This window comes from Thamnophis elegans, chromosome 7, assembly GCF_009769535.1.
Source record: "Thamnophis elegans isolate rThaEle1 chromosome 7, rThaEle1.pri, whole genome shotgun sequence".
Classification (NCBI taxonomy): Eukaryota; Metazoa; Chordata; class Lepidosauria; order Squamata; family Colubridae; genus Thamnophis; species Thamnophis elegans.
The window spans coordinates 50,095,670-50,122,298 of record NC_045547.1 but is presented as its reverse complement, the minus strand read 5'-3'; the positions used below and the strand labels follow the sequence as shown (position 1 = coordinate 50,122,298).

At 36.9% G+C, this 26,629-nt stretch overlaps 1 protein-coding gene and 1 long non-coding RNA gene across 7 annotated transcripts in view; one reads left to right on the top strand and one right to left on the bottom strand.

Annotated features, from left to right (window-relative positions):
- The window catches only part of XPOT (exportin for tRNA), a 35,163-nt gene extending 12,748 nt beyond the window's left edge, over positions 1 to 22,415 (top strand). For all 6 annotated transcript variants that reach the window (XM_032220949.1, XM_032220950.1, XM_032220948.1 and 3 more), the window contains 17 exons: positions 546 to 782; positions 902 to 940; positions 2,243 to 2,305; positions 3,730 to 3,854; positions 6,304 to 6,445; positions 6,537 to 6,656; positions 8,011 to 8,105; positions 8,484 to 8,553; positions 11,191 to 11,429; positions 12,226 to 12,511; positions 13,113 to 13,302; positions 15,340 to 15,456; positions 15,630 to 15,745; positions 16,411 to 16,458; positions 19,218 to 19,289; positions 20,552 to 20,608; positions 21,836 to 22,415. In XM_032220949.1, the coding sequence (XP_032076840.1) occupies positions 546 to 782; positions 902 to 940; positions 2,243 to 2,305; positions 3,730 to 3,854; positions 6,304 to 6,445; positions 6,537 to 6,656; positions 8,011 to 8,105; positions 8,484 to 8,553; positions 11,191 to 11,429; positions 12,226 to 12,511; positions 13,113 to 13,302; positions 15,340 to 15,456; positions 15,630 to 15,745; positions 16,411 to 16,458; positions 19,218 to 19,289; positions 20,552 to 20,608; positions 21,836 to 21,862 (2,043 nt within the window). In that variant the 3' untranslated portion in view covers positions 21,863 to 22,415. The remainder of the gene's footprint in view (positions 1 to 545; positions 783 to 901; positions 941 to 2,242; positions 2,306 to 3,729; positions 3,855 to 6,303; positions 6,446 to 6,536; positions 6,657 to 8,010; positions 8,106 to 8,483; positions 8,554 to 11,190; positions 11,430 to 12,225; positions 12,512 to 13,112; positions 13,303 to 15,339; positions 15,457 to 15,629; positions 15,746 to 16,410; positions 16,459 to 19,217; positions 19,290 to 20,551; positions 20,609 to 21,835) is intronic.
- On the bottom strand, positions 950 to 19,209 carry LOC116511129. Its single transcript, XR_004255723.1, has 3 exons — positions 18,961 to 19,209; positions 4,135 to 4,165; positions 950 to 1,017 (listed from the first exon to the last, which is right to left on the bottom strand). It is a non-coding gene; the product is annotated as an uncharacterized LOC116511129 (long non-coding RNA).
- Positions 22,416 to 26,629: the final 4,214 nt, after the last annotated feature.

Below are 26,629 nucleotides of genomic sequence, written 5' to 3'. Positions count from 1 at the left end.
ACTTGTAAAAGTCATTTGTGTTGTTTGCTGTAAACTGCAGTAGTTTAACTGTGCTTATGTGATAAAGCATTTCTTTTCATCTGTGGTAAGGCTCCCATTATCCAGCTTCAGTGTGTAATACTCTGTCTGTAATTTCTCCACATTGTATAATTTTATAAGATTGTCAGCTGAATAGATTTGGGTGGGGTGGGGTATTTAACTTTTTGCATTTTCACATGCTGACATTGTGTGTGTGTGAAAAGTATTCATGTGTAAAAGAATTGGGATACTGTAAATCCATAGATTTACCATAGCCATCATCATAAAACTCAATTTTTGCAAGTGGTCTTTGGGAAAATAAGAATAACAATGCTAACAGATTTTATTTATTGCCATTTCATCTAGTAAGTGCAACCAATATTGCTGTCTAAGTGATCATTTTGATCCCTAGTAATCTACTATAACAGAATCCATCAGGCATATTTTAATTTTTACATGGATATAATCTGTGTCTCAAATTGTTCATTTTTCTTTAAAAATATTTAATGAATGTTTAACCTTTACAGGAAGAAGATGTAGACTTTCTAGCTAGATTTTCTAAACTGATAAATGGAATGGGGCAGGCATTGATAGCTAGCTGGTCTAAACTTGTGAAGATTGGAGATTTGAAAAATGCTCAAGATAGTCTACAAGCAATTGAAGCAAAAGTGGCTCTAATGCTACAGCTTTTGATTCATGAAGATGATGATATATCTTCAAATATAATAGGTTTCTGTTATGATTATCTGCACATATTGAAACAGGTAAATTTATGAAATTTTGCATTCTCAAAAGTCAATTTTTCCCTCAACTTTTTCAGCATTAATATGTGTACATTGTTTGAGACATTTCAAAACTAGGCTTTGTTTCTTTTATTTTGTAGCTCCCTGTGCTTTCAGAACAACAAAAAGCTAACGTAGAGGTAAGAATAATGAAAAACCTTTTTGAAGCTTTTTGTTTTTCTAGTCAATAAAACTGCCATGGGAAGCCATTTCAGATCTGTAATAAAGCAAACATATTTTAACATTAAAATTGTAAATTCAAAAACTAAATAATCCCCAAATTTATTTAAATTCTTATCAGATAATAACTTTTTTTACTAACAAGTCATGAAATTATTATGTTTTTTTTTAATTTAGAGGAGGACCCCCTCCCCAAAATGCAGCTGCATGCCATTTTAATAATATAATAAAAGTAATGTTTTCCAGGGGTGAGTTGCTGCCGGTGTTACTGTTGGTTCGCTTCGTGTGAACGCTGCACATTGCTTATACATGCTCAGTTGCCTATAAATTGTTCTGTGCATGCGCAAAACATTATAAAATGACTAAAAAACATGCCAGCAATGGCATGGGCAATCGGGAACTGGTACGGGTGCTGGGCTAGCCTGTCGTCCCTCCCAGTTTGGCGACCCAGTCCCAATTTCCACTACCGGTTCATCCGAACCGGTGCGAACTGGTAGCAACCCACCTCTGGTATTTTCTTTCACTGTCCTTCCATCACCAGTTGAACACAATGATTAATTGGGGGGGGGGACCCTTCAAGTCATAGTTTTTAGCATTATGAGAGGAGAAGAGGAAGTTTATTTGTTGAGAGAGAGAGGGTAACATAGAAGAGAATGGTCAGGGGGGGGAGGGAAGATAAGTTTATTCTCAAAAAAATTATTATTTATTCTGATGTCCAAACCAGCTCAGTAAAAATATATAAATCAAATGCTAAACAGGGTTTATTTTAAGTTCTATGCAGCTGAATGTCTTGCACTTAAAATTACTATTTTTTTCTTGCATTTATAATGGTATAATAGTGATGGCTAACCTTTTCTGGCCGAGTGTCCAAAGCATGCCCAAACCCAAAAATGCAATGCGCGTGGGTGCACCCCCTGCATACTATCTGACCCTGTGCATGGTTGCGCCCTCCCGCATGCATGCCCCCCACGCATGTACACACAGCCCCCTCCAAGCTCCCCTCCCACGCATGCATGGCAGAGCTGAACTGGGGCGACGGTTTGCGTGCCATCAGAGTGGGTGCTGTGTCCCACCTCTGGAACATGTGCCATAGGTTCACCATCATGGGTATAGTATAAAACAGTGGACATACAGATTGCTTTAACAATATTTAATTACTTCTGCTCTGCATTATTTCTATTGAATCTTTCTCATGCTTTTATTATTTTAATAAATAGAAGCTTATATTAGATGATAATTTTATCACTGATTTATCTTTCTAGGCAATCATGCTGGCAGTAATGAAAAAATTAACATATGATGAAGAATACAACTTTGAAAATGAGGTTAGCAGTCACCTTTAAATAATTCATTGACAATTTCAGTTTTTGTGCTACCTGTTTCTTATTCCAGTTAGCTGTCTAGCTCCAGAAATCATAGTTTTGGACTAATCTGAATACTTTTTAGATACCCCATTATAACTTGTGCTGCACTGCTGCAAAATAAAATATAGCCACATTGTAGGTTCACAGTGGACTCATTAGTGCTCTTTCCCAGTCTTTCCCAGTGTCATTCCAGAGAGCTGAGAATGAAGGAGCATTCTTCAAAGCGTTGTAGACCTGTCCAAAATAGACTGAATATTTCAGCAAGAAGGATAATGACCATTGCAAAACAGTGCCCCAATGTTGTCATATGATTCTGAAGAATGTAACAGTTGACCAAGAATAATGAATACGGCTAAACAGTTTATATTGTATGTTTCCACTGACGGGCAAAACTGTCAGTACTGCATTGTATACAGTTTTGTTGTTACCGAAATGGCTAGTTTCTATTATTATGAAAAAGTAAAAAGTTGAGAGTAGATCTTAATGCCTTATTCAACTGCACCAAAGGAGTCAGAAGTCAATGCCTTCCCCTCTTCCTTTCCCCCACTATTCACTTCCCTTTGTCCTTCCGTAATTTCCCTAATATTTACTTTTGTATTCTCTTTGTAGAATGTTATATTATAAACTAATAAAACAGTTTTATCACTGACATTTTTCAGAATTTCAGGATATTGTTAAGCTCAAATGTTTATAAAGACTAATAACAGGAATTAGAAGCTATAATATATAAAGCTTTTTTTGGAAAGTTAGATTGATATATGCTTGTAAGTAGTCTTGAAAACTATGACTTTTTCATTAGTAAGTTTCTCATAAATGTGGAAACAACTTTAATGTAGATAATTATTTATTTTAACATTGTGATCTAAAACAAACTTTTAAATAATTTTCATAGGTGTTTTTTTAGAAATGAGAAGTATTTGATCCTTTGGGTTCTTTTCTTCTTCTATTTTACACCCACCACTCCATTCGCCTTCACGGCACAAGAGGTCAAGTTCCTGTTCCTACTTTAAAAGGAACAGGAACAACAGTCATTTTGGTGTAGTGGTTAAAGGTACCAGGCAGGAAACCAGGAGTTCTTTCCTTCCTTAGCGTAAGGCAAGAACAAATCACGTCTAAAAATGTGGTCAATAAAAGTATGTGGACTTGCCCACCTAGTCATCAGGAATCAAGAGTGAGACAAAAGGTAGTAAGAGTGAATGATGATAATAAACGCATTTATGAGGTTGCAATCTAGCAGGACTACTTTCACGGATAATAAGATTGCAGGCAACAAGGATGATGGATCTATTAATGTTGTTAATCATCTAGCAAGAAATGCCTTGTAATATCCAAATGTAAATTAGTATATTATGGAGCTAATCTGTTCATACTATCTATGTTGACAGGGTGAAGATGAAGCCATGTTTGTAGAATATCGGAAACAGCTAAAACTGTTGTTGGATAGACTTGCACAAGTCTCACCTGAATTACTATTAGTTTCTGTTCGCAGAGTTTTTAACACTACATTGCAGTAAGTTCCAAATGAATTTCTGATATTTTCATTTCTAGTAATTATGTAAATGCTTCTTTCTTTTTAGTGACAATTTCCATTGATACTTAAGACCTGTTTTCCAGTTGGTTGATTCATAATGACTACATTTTAGTAGCCAAAATCTGATTACTGGAACTATGATGTAGATAGGGATTTCATAGGGTTTTTTGCTATATAGATCCTTTGTTAATTGTTAATACATTTGCAAGTTTATTGGGTTCATTAACCTGAGCGGAAAAAAACACGTTAAAGGCAATACCTTTCTCCCACTGTGTCTCCATTGTGTTCTCCTGGAAGAAAGAAAAAGAAGTGCTTTCTAGTAAATGTCAGGGTTCCAAAAAACACCCCAATGAAATAAAATTCTGAGGCTTGTATTTCCTCAACGTTCCAATTTATTAGAGATGTCATGTTGGCACACCTGGGAAAACCCAAATCTGAAAGCTTCCAGGTTTTCCCACCCAGTTGAAAGTTCAAGATCCTGCCCCAACACCCACAAGTCCATCACATGGTCCAATCTTTCACTGCCACGAAGACAGATTCCTCCCATCCACATCCAGCCAGGTGCAGAGACAAAAGCAGCCTTGACTTTCTAAGAAGAATGTTGTGAAGGCTACACATCACCCAACTCCGTATAATCTCCCCTCCCATTTTCCCACAGTGGAAAATGTGGCAGGCCTGAAGCCTAAAAAGAAAAGATGACTTGCAGGTCTGACAGTAAATTGGAAAGAATTACAATATTCTTTGGAGTATAAGACGCACCTTTTTCTCCCCAAAGAGAGGGTGAAAATCTGGATGCAACTTATACTCTGAATGTAGCCGCCTGGGTCGTCTGGAGAAGGGGAAGGGGAAGGGGAAGCGGGCACTGCACAGGAGGCGAGGCATAAGACAAGGTGGCTCACTGCTCGGACTCCCACTTCTCCAGACAACCCAGTCGTCAGCTTCTGCTCCTAGCCCGGGAGATGGATCTGGCCAGGAGGAATACAAGCCCCATTTTTGCAATTGGGGACGAAAAAGAGCGTTTCAGGTGCCAGGAGATCCCTGCAGCCTGGAACTGCCCTCCAAAAAACTATGACAATAGCTTTTTCCGGAGACAAAGTGGAGATCTAGTGTCCTGAGAAAAGCCTTTGTGCAGAGGAGATTGTGCAGAAAAGCCTTTGTGCAGAGGAGATCCTCTTCCCTTGCGGCACCTCCCCACCCCAATCTGCCCGGATCTGTCATGCAGCAAAGAGATACGGTAATCCCTCTGGATCTGTCATGCAGTACTTATTGCTACTTGCTGCTATTAAGCCCAGCTACCGTATCTCTTTGCTACATGAGTGATCCAGGCGGATTTGGGTATGTGTGTGACAAGGCAGCCTTGTTTCCTTTATGCTTCCCTTTTGCTGCACACGCGCCACCGCGAGGAACCATTAATCCAAATGGAAGGGATTCCCACCCCTCTTCATCCAATGGGCCATTCCCAGTCAAGCCCAGCAACAGCCATTCAGCAGCCCCCGCATGTCTTTCCCTCCTCGCTGAAGAAAAGAAGCGAGCCGACTACTGCTCCTTGGGCCAAGCGGCTCACCGTCACCACCAGTCCGAGGAAAGCGGTAAAAAAATAAAGCACGGAGAGAGATTTTTAGTCCTTCCCTGCCATGGGAGAGGTAGAGAAAAGTGGATTTGAGATTGATAAAAGCCTTATTCTTTAAAAAGATCAAGCCCCCACACGTCACATTTTTACCCTCCCTGGCCCCCAGAAGCACTTTGCAGGCCTCCCAAACTCTCTGCATGTCCTATTTTTCACAAAAAACGAGGCATGCAGATGGTTTGGGATACCTGTAAAATGCTCCTGGAGCAGGGGAGGGAAAAAACTTTTTAAAAAATTTACCTCTTCAAAATCTTGGTGCGCCTTATACTCTGCTACGTCTTATACTCCGAAAAATACAGTAAGTGGTATCATCTTCAAAAACACTTGATAATTTAAAAAACAAGCACAGAATTTTAATGTGGGGGAAAGAGGATTGAATATAACAATTAGGAAGAATTTATTTCATTATAATATAATGCCAAATTAAGTTTCTTCTTGTTCACAAGAAAAATACTTGAATAATCTTCCCTCTTTTAGGGTTCATATTCTGTAGTGTATACTATAGTAAAAATATATAGAGTTTATACCAAATTAATCAATTAAATTTCAAATTTTATAATCCATTATCACCATAAGCAACGACTAGTGACTTGGAGAAAGTTTATCCAAAAGATAAAAGAGAGGTTTGGAGAAGGCTAATGTCGTTGATAATCCCAGAAATTAATTGTTAATGCTTAATTTATTTGTTGATGAAACATTGATGTTTTTATAGGTATATTTAATTCAGCTGAATTCTAATAAATTATTCATAAAATAATTTTAGATTTTGTAAATTTGTTTTCTATCTATTTTTTCTTTTAGGAATTGGCAAACCAAACCATTTATGGAAGTAGAAGTAGCAATAAGATTGTTATACATGTTAGCTGAAGCTCTTCCAGTATCTCATAGCATTCACTTTACAGGTGATACAAAAGCTGGTGCTCTGCAAGATATGATGCGGACTGTAAGTGTGAATCAAAATCAGTGTAATTTGTTACAATTTTTATTTCAACAAAATTGACTCAGTCATTTTTCTCTTTTCCTTTTCTCTTTAGTTGGTTACATCAGGTATTAGCACCTACCAGCACACATCAGTAACTCTGGAATTCTTTGAGACTGTGGTTAGATATGAAAAATTTTTCTCTCTGGAACCTCAGCACATTCCGAATGTTTTAGTAAGTTCATACTACCGTGCTTCCCCGAAAATATGACCTGTTCTGAAACTAACGCATGGCCACATTTTTGTGTGGGCAAAAATATAAGCCCACCCCCAAAATAAGCCCCCTGGACAACCCCTCCCTCCGGCCAGGCAAAGCACCACTCACCAACCTAGCGGTATCCTGAAGGCACCAAGCTGCGGCAGCTGGGGGGGGGAAGGCGCTCATGTTGCTTGGTGCCTTTGGGATACTGCTAGGTTGGGGAGTGGTGTTCTGCCTGGCCGGAGGGTGGAGTTGCCGGGTGACTGCTCCCCTGCGAACTGGCTCCCGAAGAGCCGGGCATAGCCTCAGGGGTGAAGCAACCATGAGGTGACCACACTCACGAGCAGCCGCCCGTCAAACCCCCTCTCCAGCTGGGCAGAGCGCCATTCACTGACCTAGGGGGTATCCCTAAGGCGCCAAGGCACATGCCGCTGTGCCCACTCCCCAGCTCCCGCGGCTTGGCACATTCGGGATACCCCCTAGGTCAGTGCATGGAGCTCTGCCTGGCTGGAGAAGGGGGTTGCGCAAGCGCCTGTTCCTCCCCCACCGCGCTCCGAGCATAACTTCTCCGGCTTCCAAACTCCAAAATGGCTCCCAAGTCTTCCAGCAGCGGCCGTACTAGGAGTGCTGGAAGACTCTGTCCGGAAGACTCTCTGTCCGGCAGCTGGCCCAGAACAATAGAGCGCACTCCTAGAGTGGCTGCTGCTGGAAGACTCGGCAGCCGAGTTTTGGAGTTTGGAAGCCAGAAAAGAAGTTATGCTCGGAGCGCGGCGGGGGGCGGAACAAGCGCTCGCGCAACCCCCCTCTCCAGCTAGGCAGAGCTCCATGCACTGACCTAGGGGGTATCCCAAATGTGCCAAGCCACAGGAGCTGGGGAGTGGGCAGAGCGCCATGTGCCTTGGCACCTTAGGGATACCCCCTAGGTCAGTGAATGGCGCTCTGCCCGGCTGGAGAGGGAGTTTGCTGGGTGGTTGCTCGTGAGCATGGTCATCTCATGGCTGCTTCGCCCCTGAGGCTATGCCCGGCTCTTCAGGAGCCAGTTTGCAAGGGAGCAGCTGCCTGGCAATCCCAAAACAATAAGCCCTCCCCCTATAATAAGCCCAAGGCCATATTTCGTGGGGCAAAAGAAAATAAAACCCTGTCTTATTTTTGGGAAAACGTGGTAGGTAGCTTTTTATTTATGAAATTGTCCATAATATTGTATCTCTTTAAAATAATATTGAATAATATTGAAAATTAATAATAATATTCAATATTATTTTACTAATCAATTTGCCTCTTTTGGTTTGTTAGAAATTCAAATGGCTTAATTGTTCCCTTTTAATTGCAGATAGCATTCTTGGATCACAGAGGTCTTCGCCATACTAATCCAAAAGTACGAAGCAGAACAGCATACCTTTTTTCCAGATTTGTCAAATCCCTCAAGTAAGTTTAATGACAATTAAGTCATTTAATAAAAATGAATATTCTGAATAGAATATGATGGGTTTGTTACATAAAGGAGACTTAAATACACTCAAAAGGATGTTTCTCCAGCCCAAATAATAGAAGCATTTCTTAATTTTAAATTCATTTTAATTTCATTTTTACCTCCAAAGATCAAAATCATTAATTTATAATTTATCTTTCTCTTCAACTATAAATTATTTTGAAATCTATGCATACTGTAGTGGTATAATTATAAACCATGATTTTCTTATCTCCATATTAATGACAATTGAATGTGATATTGTTGAATTTTAATATTGGAGCTATTTAACATATTTGTAAGTGTGTAATATGGTTTACATTCTTATCCTTTAGTAAACAAATGAACCCTTTTATTGAAGATGTATTGAACAGAATACAAGACCTGCTAGAGCTTTCTCCACCTGTGAGTATTTTGTATTACCTTTAATGAAGACTACAGACTTGTGGACTGCTGAAGGAGGGAGGGAGAGCTTCGTTTACTGAGTTGCCTCTTAAAGAGTTGGAGATAGTTAAAGGAATTTATGAACTACAATGGATCTTTTCTCTGAAAACTCAAGGTGGCAGATCTCCCCTTGTATTATCTCCATAATATAGCCTATTGGTTGAACTAAGAGAATGTGGTTGTCTTGTAATCATCTGATGAACTCTGTAAATAAGAATGGACTTGAAACTGGATCTCCCTCCCTCAAGCCAAGTACCTTAAACTCTGTTTTCATGTTGGCTTCTAATATATACATATTGATTTATAAGTTCATGAGGTAAGAACATTATCTCAGATTAGCCACATATGATATGTTTGATTTGTTCTTTCAATTATCATAGAATATGTCAGGTCTGTACTTCATCTGAAGTGAGCCTGATGGTCCTGGATCCAGGCTTAAATTTTTACTTATGTTTTATAAAAATAGAAGATACTCACAAGTTCAGTTGGTATCTTAGTTTAGTCTGTTTTAAGATAAAAGTAAGAAGATGAAAATAACTGGAGATTGTCTTGACTTTGCTGGAGTAGCACATTTTATCTTCCCGATTCTTAAAAACACTAAATGACTCCTTCAAGTAATCGCTAGAGAGTAAAATATAAGAAATGCTAAAATAGGAATGAGGTTTATTTATACAATAATTTGGCGACTGGTTTAATAACTCTGAAAACTCTGCCTTGATAGTTGGGAGAATGCTGATATTCCCTTGCACAAAAAGAGAAAGATAGCAAATAGAAGGCAGAAACATCATAGACATCGTTTCTTTACATTGTTTAACTTGAGTAGGTCATGGAGAAATTTACCTATGTGATAGATTCCATGTTGTTGTAATTTCTGATTTAAAAAAGTTGAAAGTGCACAGAGTTGAACAGTAGGGAGATTTGTATAGGTATGTAGTTTAAAGGTCTGTTGTTGATTATAAGAACAGTTTATAGGGAAAAATGTTTGTTTGAAAATAGATGCAATACTTAGCAAATGGTTCAACACTAACCAGCAGAAGGCAAGGGTGTGTGATGTTTTCCTTGCTTAATATATTTATAGAGAAATGTATGAAGAATGATTATGGTGACCGTAGAGATGTGTTGGTTGGGGTTGCAAGTGCATGTGTACTGTTAAGACTGGGTTCAGGTTATACATCAATGGAAAAAATAGAAGAAGTATATGAATTTGAATATTTGGGTAGAATATTAATTAAATGGGAAAATTGATGGAGAATTTTTAATATTTAAAAATGTCATAAAATTGCTTGATAGTCTGTTCTGAATGATTGTTGAAATAATGATTATTTGTTGAATGATTTTTCATTGTTGAAAAATGATTGTGTATAAGTATATCCTTCTGCCTATGGTATTACATGCCAGTAAAAATTGGGTATGTCAGAGAAACATAAAAGTAAATTGAATGTGGTAGAAATGTTTCTTGATAAAACAAGAATACATAGTTCTGAATGAAGATATGCACATCTAGTATAAAAACAGTATTTTCAGGTGTTTATATACAGTGAATTAACAAGAATCAAACTGCAAAAGAAACATATAAAAAGTTAGTATTGTGAGGTGGGTTGCCCTATAAATCAGATGAATAAATAGAAAATGGGTCAAGAGGGTAAGATCAAGGACGATGTAGATGAATGAAATTGGTAAGATTCTCAGGAAGATTGGGAGAAGTTTAAAGAACAAAAAGCAATATTTGAAGCAGGTCAGGGTGAAACCAAGTATGATTTGCAAGGACAAAAAGATGTAGAAGGTAATGGTGAATGGTATTTCTATAAATATCTATGTCTCTCTGTGTGTGCACATGTATGACTTTGAGTCAGTGTTGATTTCTGATGACTGTCTGGACAAATCTCTGCAGTTTTCTTGGTACGATTTTCAGAAGTGATTTGTTCCTGCATTCTTCCTAAGGACTGGCTCAAGGTCACTTAAGCAAGAATTGTCAAATGTCCATTTTAAACTTATTGTATCAAGATTTCTTTATTTAGTTTCTAATAGCAGTGATTATGGATGACATATAAAAATTAAATGCACCACAATACCACATAACAATGACACCCTGGTTAATCCCCAAAGAAAAAAGGCACAAAGATGGCATTCTTTGATGGGGAAGATCCCTACTACATTTGATGGAGCAGGCAGAATTAATGGAGATAGGAAACAAATGGCCTGGTCCCATGCCAATCTAGCTCAATGAGTAGCAGTGATATATGAAAGTATTGAGATACACTAAAACTGATCTCAATTTTACAGGATTATAGCCTCAATCCATAATACATCAATAGAGTATTGAAATGTAATATTTATATAATTAAGTTACTATAATTAGAACATGCAGTTGGAAGGGGGTGTTTTTAAAGAAAGCATAGCTACACAGGTTAACAATCATACAGCATTTGGGGCAAGATGATTTAGGATGTTCTGTGCAATTTAGATTGGTTTGGGATTTTGTTATAAAACTTGGGGAGACTGTAGAACTCGGCAAGCAGAATAATTAGAAAATTACACTAATTCTAGGAGAAAATGTTTAATGTTGAACAGAACACTCTTCTTTTTTCTTGGTTCCAGGAGAATGGCTACCAGGCTTTATTAACCAGTGATGATCAACTCTTTATTTATGAGACTGCAGGAGTATTAATTGTGAACAGTGAATACTCTACAGAACGTAAGCAGTCTTTAATGAGGAACCTCTTGACTCCTCTAATGGAGAGATTCAAAGTGCTGCTAGAAAAGCTTGTGATGTCACAAGATGAAGACAGGCAGATGGCATTAGCTGATTGCCTAAATCATGCTGTAGGCTTTGCAAGGTAGGATTTGTGGAGCCTGTTTGAATTATATTTAAAAGCAGTGTAGTTGTCATCATAAAAATATCTAGTTAGAACTAGACTTCTTTTTACATTTAGTTAATTATTACTTCAGCTCTTCCCTTCAAGGTGTTCTACCTACACTTAGCTTGGACAACCTCTGCAAAAAGATATTATGATAGATGCTAGTGAAAGCCACTGAGTAGTCCAGGAGAATTAAGAAGGCTACTGTCCTCCATCAGTTTTCTGATGGAATTTTAATTATGTACCTTTATTTTTAAATTTTAAATATTTTTTATCTGTCTGTAAGCCGCCCAGAGTTCCTAGGGAGTGGGCGGCATACAAATTTTATTAAATTGGAAAATTGGAAATTGATAAAAATCATCTATTGGGTTAACATGGCTGTGCTCAAACCCAGCTGAAATGGAACTAGGAAACCTATTTCCCCCAGAAGTATCTGGTTCTAAACAGCCATCGCACACTTACACTTCTTGCCCAGAAAGTCTATGTTGGCTATAATTATAATGATAAAGAGTTTATTGGCTATAATTATAATAAAATAAGGCTATAATTGTTCAGATATTCTGAATTCAATGAAATTTTAGTACATCTTGTTCAGAGAAATTTATATTGTCCTGAACCAAGCTGAGTACCTCTTTGCTGCTACTGTATATGAAATAAATCATTGAGGTAAAGGGGAGGAGAATCCAAATTATCATTTCAAATAACTCATCCTAGAAAACTATTTTATATGGCATACCAAAATCATAGTGTAATATATATTTTTTTATTTGCATAGCCGTACTAGCAAAGCTTTCAGCAACAAGCAGACAGTCAAACAATGTGGATGCTCAGAAGTGTATCTGGACTGCTTACAAACATTTCTACCAGCTCTTAGCTGCCCCTTGCAGAAGGAAGTTCTTAGAAGTGGTGTACGAACCTTTCTTCACCGAATGATTATTTGTTTAGAGGAAGAAGTTCTCCCATTCATTCCTTCAGCCTCTGAACATATGCTCAAGGATTGTGAAGCAAAAGATCTTCAAGAATTTATTCCCCTCATAAACCAGATCACAGCAAAGTTTAAGGTAAGAGTCTATCTTAAATGTTGCAGCCTTTTTGTATCTACTGATCATTTCAAATTTAATAAAATAGTTGCTCTGAGGAAAACCCATTTTTAAAAATGGCTATTATGTTGGTTACAGCTAGTTACAAAAACTCCTTTTCATATAATAATAATCCTAAAAGAAAAATTGCCAGTTAGAATGCATGGCACATATGGCACCTGACCTTCATATATTATCAAAATACAAAACGTCTATTCTGAATCCACCATTTCTTGCTGTTGTGACTAGATGAGAAACAATTAGTAAATTTCATGAGTATCTTGCAATGCTTCCACATTGAAGACTTGAAGACTGAAACCCACTGTGAACCATTATGTTAGTGTCCAGGATGTCCTGGAAATCACAGTGTTTCCAGCTTTGCTTGATTATAATAATAAACTGTTAACTCATAAATAGGAAATGACTGAAGAGTACAAAGTTAATATAAGCCATAAAGTTACAGCTGAACTTAATTTTATGGAGCAGTGACAGATTCTGTTTTAATAACTTTTTCCATTTTTGTTATTGTAATGTATTTGCTCATCATAAACTTAAATTAGCCATATTTTTCATATATATATAGACCCAGGTCTCCCCATTTCTCCAGCAAATGTTTATGCCATTACTGCATGCTATTTTTGAAGTATTGCACCAACCTGCTGAAGATAATGACCAATCTGCTGCTTTAGAAAAGCAAATGCTGCGAAGGAGTTACTTTGCCTTCCTACAAACAGTCACTGGCAGTGGAATGAGTGAAGTCATAGCAAATCAGGGTAAGATAAGAGTTCATTTTCAAACAGATACTTTAATTGTAATAAAATTAGAAAACTGGGGATGGGGAATGCTCTTGTCATCAATTTTCTTTGTTAGGAGGCACAGTTTATGAATGACAACTTCCTCAAAATAAATGTATTTACATTTATGGTATTTGTATTGCTAGATTGCAAATTATTATTTTTTCTATACAACAGCTTTTCTAAATAGTCTTTAGAGGTTGTTATTTTTATGTGTTAACATGCAGAAAGGAAAGAGTGAGGGGGAAAGAATATTTAAAAACTATACATGTATGTGTGAATATATACCGTATTTTTCGGACTATAAGACACACTGGAGTATAAGACGCACCTTAGTTTTTGGGAAGGAAAACAAGAAAGAAAATCATTTATAGAGGAGACATAAGAAGACATTTGGAAATTTCCCTGGATTACCTAAAAGAGCTAAATTGACTATTTGTGGGATATAAAGAACTATATTACTGTATTCCTGGAGGAGCAATAACAGGACTGAGTAAATGCTTTCCAGATCGACTCTGTGAAGGCAAAGATAATTGAGGCTTTGGGGCAGTGATAGACCATTGACAGACTAATGAGTGATATTTAGACTTACCCAAAAAAGAAGGCAAGATGTTTCAGCAGGGGGAAATAAGCAGGTTGCAAAAAGAATTGGTGATGATGTTCCAAAGCATTTATGATTCTATGACAAGGAATCACAGGGAGATAATGGATTTAATGAATAATATAAATGGGGAGCTAGAAAGTGCTTCACAGGGGATAATGATTAAAAAGCCCAGGAAATAGAGGAGATAATAGGGAGACCAGGGGAAAGAAAGAATGGACAAATCAGCAAACAAAATAAGAAGATAAGAAGGAAAAAGTAATAAAAATTAGTGAAGCAATTCAGGGAAAGTATATGCTAAAAGGCCAAAAAATGATTTTGGATAAATAGAAAGATATTTTTGAAAAGAAAATGGAAAATTGGGCAGATCCTCTGGAGGCTTGGCAGTGAAAGATAGTAGACATGGAAGAAATACTAAAGTTAAACAGGAAAGATGTAGGTAGAGAAGAAGACCCAGGGGAGGAATTTGGGAGGCAAGTAAAAAATTGAATAAGAATTGAGACATTAAAATAGGCAGGAAATGATGGGTAGAGGAAATGTTTTGTAACACAAGATTGGCATTATCAGGAGCTAGAATAGAGGCAAATACAAGAAATGGGGGGAATAATATTATGCATATTTTATATAATATATTAAAAGTAAAGTTAGATAAAATATTAGATGGTGAAAGATGGTGACACTATATGTCTTAATGATATTGCTATTGTTATTAGAATGGGGGATTAAAATGTTGAACAATTAAATAAGGCCTATATTTTAACAGAAATATGTATAATAACATTTACAATTATATATGTATGACTTAAATAACAAATAATATTATTATTATTACTACTACTTGTATTCAAAGAAATGATACCCAGATGCCTCACTGTTCATGTATTGATATTGATGTATATTTAAAAAAAAATTTTAAAAAAGTTTTTTTTAAAAAAAAACTGCTAAGTGGGCAGGAACCGGGGTAAGGATGGGGCCTCACCTCATTGTATGTTGCTCAGTGTCTTAACCACTGAGCCTCTGCACACCCGCAGTTTAATATTATTAATATTATTTATGACCTATAACTATTTATATAAAAGAGATTTATCTGCAGTTTTCAAAACAGAATTATCCCAAAATGTAAGTTTATTATTTGAATAAGGCTGAAAATTAGGATTTTTAATTCTGGAAGCACAATATGATTAACATTAAAAGAGAAGCAAGTCCTAGATGATACAGTGAATAATTTAGAACAGTATTGAACTGAACTATTTAATAATATAGATGCAGTTCTTAAATTTATTTTTGTATGTTGTTGAAGGAGGGAAATTTGGCATCCATTTATATGTAGAAAACATCTGTCTTTATAAATATTTTTTATGATTCAGAAGAATTAATTACATATTACTAAATTATACTGTTTCTCTTGATTCTAGGTGCAGAGAATGTAGAGCGTGTACTGTTTACAATCATCCAAGGAGCAGTTGACTATCCTGATCCTATTGCTCAGAAAACGTGCTTTATTATTCTTTCAAAATTGGTGGAACTTTGGGGTAAGCCTCCATTCATATTTTAGTGGTTTAAACTGAATGCATGTTTACTATGTGCTTTCAAATCAGCGTGTTTGAAATATGCTGATAGAAGATTAATATAATAATGCACTATTGCATGCCTATTTACTAAATAGTTGATGAACGAATTGATAAGAACACTCATATTTTTTTAGGAGGCAAAGATGGACCTGTGGGTTTTGCTGACTTTGTCTATAAACATATTGTTCCTGCTTGTTTCTTAGCACCTTTGAAACAAACATTTGACTTAGCAGATGCACAGACAGTATTGGTAGGTATTCTATCAACTGATTTTATTGACAAGTTGCTGAATGTGTCTATGCTATTTATTGGTAATTTACCTGGAGTTAAATGAAAACTAGGAATCTTGAATAACATTTGTTGCCCAGAATATATGGCGGTCAATTTTCATGACCTCTGAATTCTGCCCAAATGCAAAAGCTTAAAGAGTTATCTCAAAGTATTCTAGGTTTCCATATTTTTTGTGTATGAAGTATATTCACAACTACTGCTATTAGTAGCATTAAAATACTCTTAAGCACTTCTGCTGAATTTCAAACTGCCAAGTTTGGGATCCAGATCTCACCAGGGTTTCTTTGTAGACTAAACCCTGCTCAAAAAACATTGGGCTTTATATTAAAATGATATTCCTGATTCATAGAAATTAAATTTCCACCTCAAAGCATGGCTCCAAAGACCTAGACAGCCCTTTATCTGGAAGATTTTATAATCTGATGGTAGAATTTCCATCTGAATAGATGAAACAGATGGCTGCCATAGAAACACATATAAGGTTGTTTAATAGCTTAGATTTTTTAAAGTAGAACACATCATTTTTCACATAATTTGTACTAGTCCCCTAAAACATAAATTACAAACATTTACACTATAATATTCAAATATTTGAATTGAAATCCCTTTGTTTTATTTTAATAGGCTTTATCAGAATGTGCAGTGACATTAAAAACAATTCATCTCAAAAGGGTAAGAATCCTGAAAATAATAGTTTATTTGAAACTTGTCTTACTTGGGAATTTTTGATTATTTATTTTGACAGTTTGCTCTCCGTTAATTTTATTTTGTTCTGACAATAGCACCATCAGACATTTCCAATCTTTCACAATTATTAAAAGTGACTGAAATGTCTTTTCATTTGTTTTTGTAGTGTTCAGTCTTGATTGGCATTATTAATATATAATCTTTTTCCATTTCCATTTTTATTAGTTTATAATTTAAAATACAAGAATACAAAAGCAAATAGTAGGAAAAATATGGCAGGAAAAAGGGAAAAGGGAGGAAAGCCTCCAGAGACTGGGGAGGGGTTGTACGTACATGTGCAAGGGGGGAGGTTGCATGCACAAGTGGGTGGGGAGGATTGATTTGGTGTAGGCACGCGTGCATGCGCAATAGTGCACACGCACACAATTGTGGCATGCCATAAGAAAAAGGTTCGCCATCATTGGTATATAAATATTGTTTTTTGAGGTTTTAAAGCACAAAGGCAGTTAGTTATTTCTTGATTATTAAATGAAGGAGCACCTGACAGTAAGTCTTTTTCCATTAAACTAAAGAAAAGTTTTTGATTTTATATTTATATTCACTTTAAGAATTTTCTGTATTAGAATATGAATCCTACTCCAATATTTCCTTGTTTTATCACGTCTACCATAAATGATAAAAACTCCCTTTTTTACATTTCCATAGCCAACATTCATTTGAAATACCTTTATATATTCTTGATAACTTGTCTGTTATTAAATACCAATGGTACATCATTTTAAAGAAATTTCCTTTTAAATTATAATTTAGTGTAAATTTTAAAACTTTCATCCATATATTCTCCCATTGTTCAAGCATTATATTATATTGAAAGTTCCTTGCCCACTGAACTATATAATAATATACATATTCACTTTCCAAATTCGCATTCAATAACATTTTATAGACCTTAGCAATAATACATTCATCACTACCATACAGTGAAATTTCCAATTCATTTTCAATGAAGTCAAACCCATAATTATTTTTGTCTTATTTAAATATTTCAGTTGTAAATATGTAAACCAGTGGCAGACATGTCCTTCTGATTCTAGCTCTTCCTTAGACTTGAGGGTAGGATCACCAAAATTGAATGATATTATTTTATCATGTCCACCAGTTCGACTTCATCACCATTTCTTTTCTAAAAAAGGCTTCCTGGGAGGACACTTAAAGAGGCATCTTTGGGGTGGGGGGGAACCCTTGTTTTATATTTATTCAAAACTCTTAAAATGGCATGTCTAGCAAAATGATTGTTGAAATCAACATTTACTTTAACCTTGTCCTATCATAAATAACTGTGTCATCCAAATCTTAATTCATGACCTTCTAGATCAAACAGCCCCTTATTCTGGAGATCCACCCACTTTTAGTCAAAATACAGTTTTAAACCTGGGAAACCCAACCCCCCTCTTTCCTTAACATCTTGCAATAGTTTATATCTAATTCTTGGTTTTTTCCCTTGCCACATAAACTTAGAAATGTCCATCTGCCATTGTTTAAATGGAGTATCAATTGCAAGTATTGGTAACATGTGAAACAGAAAGAACATCTTTGGTAAGACATTCATCTTATAGAAATTCTACCCAATAGTGATAAATGCATTTTATCCCATCTTAATAAATCATTTTTGAGATCATTCCAAAGAAGCACATAGTTATTTTGAAACAAGTTTTGTGTTTGTATTTGTCAATATGACCTCAAATATTTCACCTTTTTCTCAATCCTAAAACCAGACTTTCTGGTCAATATATCACATTCCTGAGAGATCATATTCTTGATAAGTATTGTTGTTTTCTGTTTATTTTAAAACCCAGTAAAACTCCAAACTCATTTGGTTTCAAATATATCATTTAGTTTTCTCATCAAATATTATGTATTATTTTTTGGGTCTTGCAGGAATATAACCAAATCATCAGCAAATGCCCTCAATTTATATACCCCCTTCTTGATACTCATGCCTGTTATTTACTCGTATTGTCTAATATCTCTATTCAACACCAAAATAAACAACAAGGGAAACAAGGTACATCCTGGTCTCATACCCTTTTGAACTTCACATAAATTGGTTAAGTCACCATTAGTAACAATTTTTGCTTGCTATGAGGTATAAATCGCTTTAACCCCATAAATAAAATTCTCTCCAAAGTTCATTTCTTCCAGGACTTTAAACATAAAAGCCCAATTTAGATTGTCAAAGGCCTTCTGTAGGAATATTAAAGCTATCTGTCTTTTTATTACAATATTGTAAATATTCAATGATATTCAAAACAGTCCTCACATTGTCCCTTAACTGTCTTTCTGGCAGAAAGCCAGGCTGATCTTCATGAATATATATGCCTATAAAAACCTTCTTTAATCTTTCTACCAAAACTGCAGCAAAAAGTTTATAGTCATTGTTTAATAATGAGATTAGTCTATAATTCTTTATCTTTGCAACATTTTTACCTTCCTTCGGTAGCAATGCAATATTGGCTACTTTCCAGGTTTGAGGTATTCTTCCTTCGTGTAATATCGTTCATTGTATCGTTTAGTGGCTGAAGAAGTTCATCTTCAAAGAATTTAAAATATTGGTTTGTAAGACCGTCTCTGGACCTGGAGTTTTTTTAGAGACTTAAATTATAATCTTGTCAACATGGTGTAATGAAGTAAAATTGAGGAGATTTGAAATAATAAAATATCTAATCACTGTCACTCTTTTCTAGGGGCTTGAATGTATCCAGTATTTGCAACAGGAATATCTCCCTTCATTGCAAGTAGCCCCTGAAATAATACAGGTTAGATTTTTTTTAAATCCAGTGCATGTGGCTTTGGCAGTAGATAGACATATTCTGAAGCTGATCTAGTTTTAAAATGTTCTAAGTGTTACAGTGTTTTTCATTTGAGAAGTATCAGCTCAAGTGATTACAAGGTTTCTGATCTTTGGAACAATGTATTAATCTGAGTTTTTAAGAACCCAATACTACAGAGGGGATCCCCGTGCAGAAAATGCGGGGGAGCAGCAGCGAAGCCCCGGAGCTGCTTCTGCTCCATCCGCTGGACTGTGGGGCTTGGAAGGGGGTGGGAAGAGCGGCGGGGCTAGCGGTGGCTGGCGATGGCAGGCTGGAATCCCCTCTCCAAGGGATCCCCGTGCAGAAAATGCGGGGAGCAGCAGCGAAGCCCCGGAGCTGCTTCTGCTCCATCCGCTGGACTGTGGGGCTTGGAAGGGGGTGGGAAGAGCGGCGGGGCTAGCGGTGGCTGGCGATGGCAGGCTGGAATCCCCTCTCCAAGGGATCCCCGTGCAGAAAATGCGGGGAGCAGCAGCGAAGCCCCGGAGCTGCTTCTGCTCCATCCGCTGGACTGTGGGGCTTGGAAGGGGGTGGGAAGAGCGGCGGGGCTGGCAGTGGCTGGCGATGGCAGGCTGGAATCCCCTCTCCAAGGGATCCCCGTGCAGAAAATGCGGGGAGCAGCAGCGAAGCCCCGGGGCTGCTTCTGCTCCATCCGCTGGACTGTGGGGCTTGGAAGGGGTCGGGAAGAGCGGCGGGGCTGGCGGTGGCCGGCGATGGCAGGCTGGTTCGCCTCCTCCTCCTCCAACAGGCAACAGCACTGCCGGATCCAGTTGTAGACTCGAGTATAAGCCGAGGCGGCTTTTTTCAGCCCAAAAAGTGGGCTGAAAAACTCGGCTTATACTCGAGTATATACGGTAACTGTCCAAATAGAAAATGAAATTACATGAAAAATTGTAATAAATACCCTAAAATTCATGCAGCACTATTTGATAGTGATTATGACTTTTATTCAGATTTTTGCCCTCTGCCGCCTCTTATTGAACTAATTGGTGTAAATATGGATAGTGTGTTCTTATCTGCTATTTGTACCAATTGGATTACTGAGAATTGGTTATATTTTGCATTTAGTATTAGAGGTGTACTGTCATAGCAAGCAGCAGCATCTAATCAATCCTGGTTCTTCTTGAAAAAGGTAAGATTGCAACAGATTGGATAATTTTCAAGTATATATTTTTCTAATTTAGAATTCTTGAAATATGTTTTTCATATAGGAGTTCTGTCAAGCACTTCAGCAGCCTGATGCTAAAGTTTTTAAAAACTACTTAAAGGTAGGTTAAATTCATACTTACATTTTGACTTTCAAGAGTCTTGAACACTTGTAAAAATGAAAAATAGCACATGAACTGTATGGTGAATATTTAAGCAATTCAGCTATGCTTTTTGTCTCTGATACTTTCTCTCTGCCTTTGTTGTCTTTGTATGCATATTGCTCTTGAAAAAGGTGAAACTGAGTGAGATGAAGATGATTATATGAATAACTGCTTCATAATAACATGCTATAGATGTACCAATGTGGTTCAACTCATTATAATATTTTTTTGTAGAAAGTGATGTGCATGTCAATACAGAAGCTTTCTTGTATCACATGAAGAGGTGTTTCATATGGTTTAAAAATAGTCATACAAGCCTCATTACAAGTTATGAGATAGGTCACCCTATCTCTGTGGGTGGGTGCTCAGATTCACATGTTCAGCAGGTTAGCAAGGAAGGATCCAAATCACATAAACCTGTATCTGAAGAACATATAGATGCTTCTTTGTAGACATTCGAATACACAAAATATTTAGGGCTGTGTGAGACTGGAGGTTTCTTACTTCAACGTATGTGAAATTCCTACAGAGAATTTCAAAAGAATTGTTTATAAAGAAAACTCATTGACAGGTTTTCGACTTACAAAATTTTATGTTGATATTAGACTTACAAGGGAGCCAATTTTAGTAGATTAAGGATAGATGAATAATAGAAGTCAATTTCACTCACTATGTCCTCAACATCTGAACTGGAATTTCTTTTTGTCTATCTTGGTTTTAATAAATCTAAGGAAGAGTTTTAAATCTGTCTTGTACAATTAGACAATTGTACAATTAAGTTATTATTTAAATTTTATCTAACACAATTAAATGCACATCATATTTTAGTTCTAAATTGTATTTAAGAAATTACTGATTATTACCATTTACAAATGTATTTGTTCATAGTGCATTATATTAAGTCCATAATTAAATGTATAACACCAAAATACTGCAACACTTTCTTGGAAGGATAAACGTGTTTTTAAGGTTATATATGAAGATTATTAGTTTTTGGTGTTATGAATCGATAGATTGAAATACTATATCCTGCCAAAGTTGGATGCTCTGTGCCAACTTACTGCCTTCCATTATATCTAAGAAATTGGATGTAGTGTTCTAAATTTGCTTCTGTCATTAGTACAGCCCCTTTCTATTTGATTTTTTTCAGGGTTTTTTTAACTCATGATATATTTTCTTAAACAGGTATTCTTTCAAAGAGCAAAACCTTGAGGAATCTACTGGAATTTCTGCTTGTCTTCCTTAATCAGGAACTCCAAATATTAATTTATAGGAATGCTAACTTCTGTGCCATTCAATTTTTTTTTGAGTTTATCTCTGCATAAATCGGATGTGTATTAGCCTTTTTACATAATACAGGAGAATTGCCTATACTTTGCTGGTTGATGCACATAAAGGCATAAAGATAACCTAAGGTGCCTGATTACCTGTTTCAAACAGTACATTGGATAACTATAAGTTGTAATTAAAAAAGCAAAAATGAAAGGCTTTTTCATTTTAAAATTAAACAGTGTATATAAATTCCAAATTACATAAAAATGGTTATAAATTATGTACATTTTAAAATAAATATGTGCATATTAGAAGCAAGATTCATTTGTTCATGTATTGTGGAATAAAATAAAAGAAACTCTATTTGTAGATAGATTTTTCTTTGAATGGACTAAACAGAAATCAAAACCGTTATTAATTAGATTGATAAGAAATATATGTGGCACTACCTTTTTATACAAATAAATAAACATTATTCAATGAAATTGTTAAATTGTCTTAAATTATTTTTATATATTGGCCATTAAGTCAGCTGTTTGTGTACTAAATAGAATTGTTGTTTAACTTTTTTCAAAAACTGGTATCTGAACAGAATTTTTATATTTATTTTAGAAGCTCTGTAAACAAATTAATGAAGGACACAATTTATCTTGGGTGCATACAGCTATATTTACAATACTCAATAAAATTTTCTTCTAGTTATGTGTCATACTTTCTGTTTTGAGAATTCCATATTGTTTAATTTTTTTCCCTGGGCCCAGTCTATTAGGAAATGATCTAAAGGAGGAACCGCACATTCCAGAGTTCCCTGGACTTTTAGAATGGATTGTTTTTAACATATTCTCTTGCCTTTTTTTACTCAATGTCTCTTTACCATCCTAGTTGCTTTTCAGAGCAGGATCCTAAGGATGCTTTCAAAGAAGAGATGATGGGGCTCTGCTAAAGCAAAGTTCTGGTCATCTTAACATTCTAGTCCAACATATAGCTACAGAAAGCTATGAGACCTTTCATCCGGCACCTTGTCCTAGCATTTTACTCAGTATAATTAGGTTTTCACCTATGATGTTTTGATTTTATGATTCACTCCATGATTTTTTTCTTTTATGGGCAAGAAGTTCTATTAAATAATCTGTTTTCTGAGCCCTTCCACTACTTGTGACATTTTTAACAAAAGCTTTATTCTGTTTTGATATTCCTATAACTAAAAATAATACTTTTATTTTCAAAGGATTATGATTTCCAGCTAGATGTTTCCCTGAAGCCATTGCTGCATTGTGTTTACAGCAGATAAAGCACAATACTACAGTTGGATAACCAGTCATTGTAAAAACCATTGAAAAGTTCTTTTAATTGTAAAGACAGTTGTGTTAGTTGTTGCACTACTGCAGTGAAATGACCCAGAAGATTATTAATATTGCCTGAAGGACTAAGGCTGCCAAAGTCCTTCGGGATAAGGCTGATAAGCACCCACCTTCTTTGAAAACGTTGCCAAAGACTTAATTGGCAATTAGCTTGCAAGGCCACACGAAGCAAAGAGTCAAAATGTATCTTCAGAAGGTAAACTGATCAGCATGAACCAAGTTGCTTCCTGCAAATGTGCATTTGCTCCTCCTTTAGGTCCTATGGGAGGGGCAAATCACCTCCAAACCTTATTCCCAAGTCATCATTTCCGTTTTAACTGTTCTTGCACATGCGTGCACTGGGAAAAGGAGGAGTCTGTTCCTCTGCCTCACTGCTGTCCGACTCTGGAGGCTTCAGAGGCAGCACATAACTCCCAGATGGCCCTGGCCCCCTCTGCCACCAATGCAGAATCCTTCCTCAGACTCCAGCACTGGCCCATGTTCCTCACTGTAAATCAAGGACTACCTCTAGTTAGCTACCTTATTACATTGATTGCACTAAATCACTGCACTTTTTAATGTATGTCTGTCAACATATTAGTTCTCATACTATGCATGGATTGCATACTACATGCATGGTAATATGAAATCATCAGCTCAATCATGACACTGTGCTGCTGGGAATTGGATGATCTGCAAATGACCATAGGTTGTTCCAGCTAAGACTGCAGAAAGGACAATTCTTACTACATCAAGGCCGGGGGGGAAATGAAATACCATCCTGTGTGAAAATGTTGGAAGAAGTGTCCTTCTGGGTTCAGCTCCAAGTGGGGAAAAAGACACTGGAAACAAGGAGGCTGCTTGGAAAGATGGTTTAATGGTAGACAGGACCACATGGCTTGAGTCCTTGAACAGAAAAGGTCATGCTTCAAGATGTTGGGTGAAGAAGAGAAAGAAGAAAGGGCTTGCTGGGTTTTTTAATACTCTTTTGGGCCCCACCTCTGTTTCCTGTTCCTGTGTAAGAGATGTATTCTGATTGGTTGTCAGACTCCCATGGGGCCATGCAGGGGCAACTCTCTAAGCTATGTTTTGAGTCCAAGTTTGAGTTTCTAGATGCCCTGTGGTGAGTGAGGTAAAGGGCTAATACTATCATGCTTTAATCCCATCACCCTGGAGTTGAAGGGGATGGGTCTTTGTTATGTAGAATAGACTGCCCCATGCTTTTTTAATGGCCCTTTAACAAAGGTGCAGACTATTAAGAATGAGTCTGTTTCCTTCCTAAAAACATACAATAGCAGAATTGGAAGGGAGTTTGGAGGTCTTCTAGTCCAACACCCTGTCTAGGCAGGAAACCCTATACCATTTCAGACAAATGGCTATCCAACATCTTCTTAAAGACTTCCAGTGTTGCTGCATTTACAACTTCTGGAGGCAAGCTGTTCCACTGATTAATTGTTCTAACTATCAGGAAATTTTTCCTCAATTCTAAGTTGCTTCTCTCCTTGATTAGTTTCCACCCATTGCTTCTTGTTCTACCCTCAGGTGCTTTGGAGAATAGTTTGACTCCCTCTTCTTTGCGCAACCCCTGAGATATTGGAACACTGCTATCATGTCTCCCCTAGTCCTTCTTTTCATTAAACTAGACATACCTAGTTCCTGCAACCATTCTTCATGTGATTTAGCCTCCCGTCCCCTAATCATCTTTGTTGCTCTTCTCTGCACCCTTTAGAGTCTCCACATCTTTTCTACATCATGGTGACCAAAACTGAATGCCGTATTCCAAGTGTGGCCTTATAAAGTGGTATTAACACTTCACGTGATCTTGATTCTATCCCTGTTTATGCAGCATAGAACTGTGTTGACTTTTTTGGCAGCTGCTGCACATGGCTGGCTCCTATTTAAATGGCTGTCCGCTAGGATTCCAATATCCCTCTCACAGTTACTACTATTGTAGTAACATGTTTCCCCATTTCTGATACAGGGAAATATATTTTCCCTTTTCAATATTTCCCAGGATATTTCATTTTTCTAGGAGAGGGCTGGGTGCTAACTTCCTACAATCCCTACTCTTTTCTTTTTAACAGGCGAGTGGGACACATACATTCTTGGCAAAAGATTAAAATTGGTCAGATCAGGGAGATTTAATTTTTTTCTGATGCAAAGGGAGAGGCATTGAGAGAGGCAGCAGGAAAAAAAATCCTTCAGTGGCTCCCAGAGAGCTTTCAACCATGAAGGTCTAACAGCCAGGGCAAAAGTTTTGGAAAGAAATTTACAGTATCCAATTTTCTATGCCAATTATTTTCAGACATTTGATATCATTTTCTGTGAGCTTCCAGACAAGTTACAAGCAAGCAGAAGTCCCAAAACTCTTCACAGCCATGTTTTTGTCTTTTAAATAACTACAGGCTGCCTATTTCCAAGGGATAGTTCCTGCCCTAGCTCTTATTTTAGTGAGGCCAAATTGAGTTTAATCAGTGTGTAATCCAAGCTATTTAGTATTTTAAAATTATACACAATGAGCCCTGGGACTCCTACTCATGAGGCCACCAGTGCAACATATTCTGCTTTACTGGGCAATTGGGCAGCATCATTTGTGAGTCACAGTCAGAGTTTGGGTTTTAGAGTTCCTTTCTACTAGCTCTTCAAGTGGGGGAATTGTCTGAGTGGAATTGCCCCTCCCCTGTGGGCTTTTTATACTCTGTCCGGCCAGACCTCTCTGTTTCCTGTTCCTGTGTAGAAATGTACTCTGATTGGTTGTCAGACTCCTATGGGACCATGCAGGGGCAACTCTCTAGGCTGTGTTTTGAGTCCATGTTTGAGTTTCTAGATGCCATGTGGTGAGTGGGGTAAAGGGCTAATACTATTATGCCTTAATCCCATCACCCTGGAACTGAAGGGGATGGGTCTTTGTTGCGTAGAATAGACTGCCCCAGGCTTTTTAAATGGCCCATTAACAAAGGTGGGGCTATTAAGAGTGAGTCTGTTTCCTGCCTAAAAACATATTTCCCCATTTCTTATCCAGGGAAATATATTCCACCTTTTCAATATTTCCCAGGATATTTCATTTTTCTAGGAGAGGGCTGGGTGATAACTTCCAACAAAAGCCTGCCCAATATATAAAACTACACACACAACTGGAGAGTCAGTTGGGCTATAAACCGGCCGTGTGGTCTAGTTTTGCCTTAAGCTGCTACAATGTCCATAAGAAAAAAATTGGCTGCAGAAGTATAGTACCATCTTGTACCAATTATCTGGAAATACCTTTATCAATCTTTGGACCATTATGTTATTATCCACTTTTAATGTCAATTCTTTTTAATTATATTTTAATGTTAGTATTTTTTAATATAGTGTAAAAACTAATGTC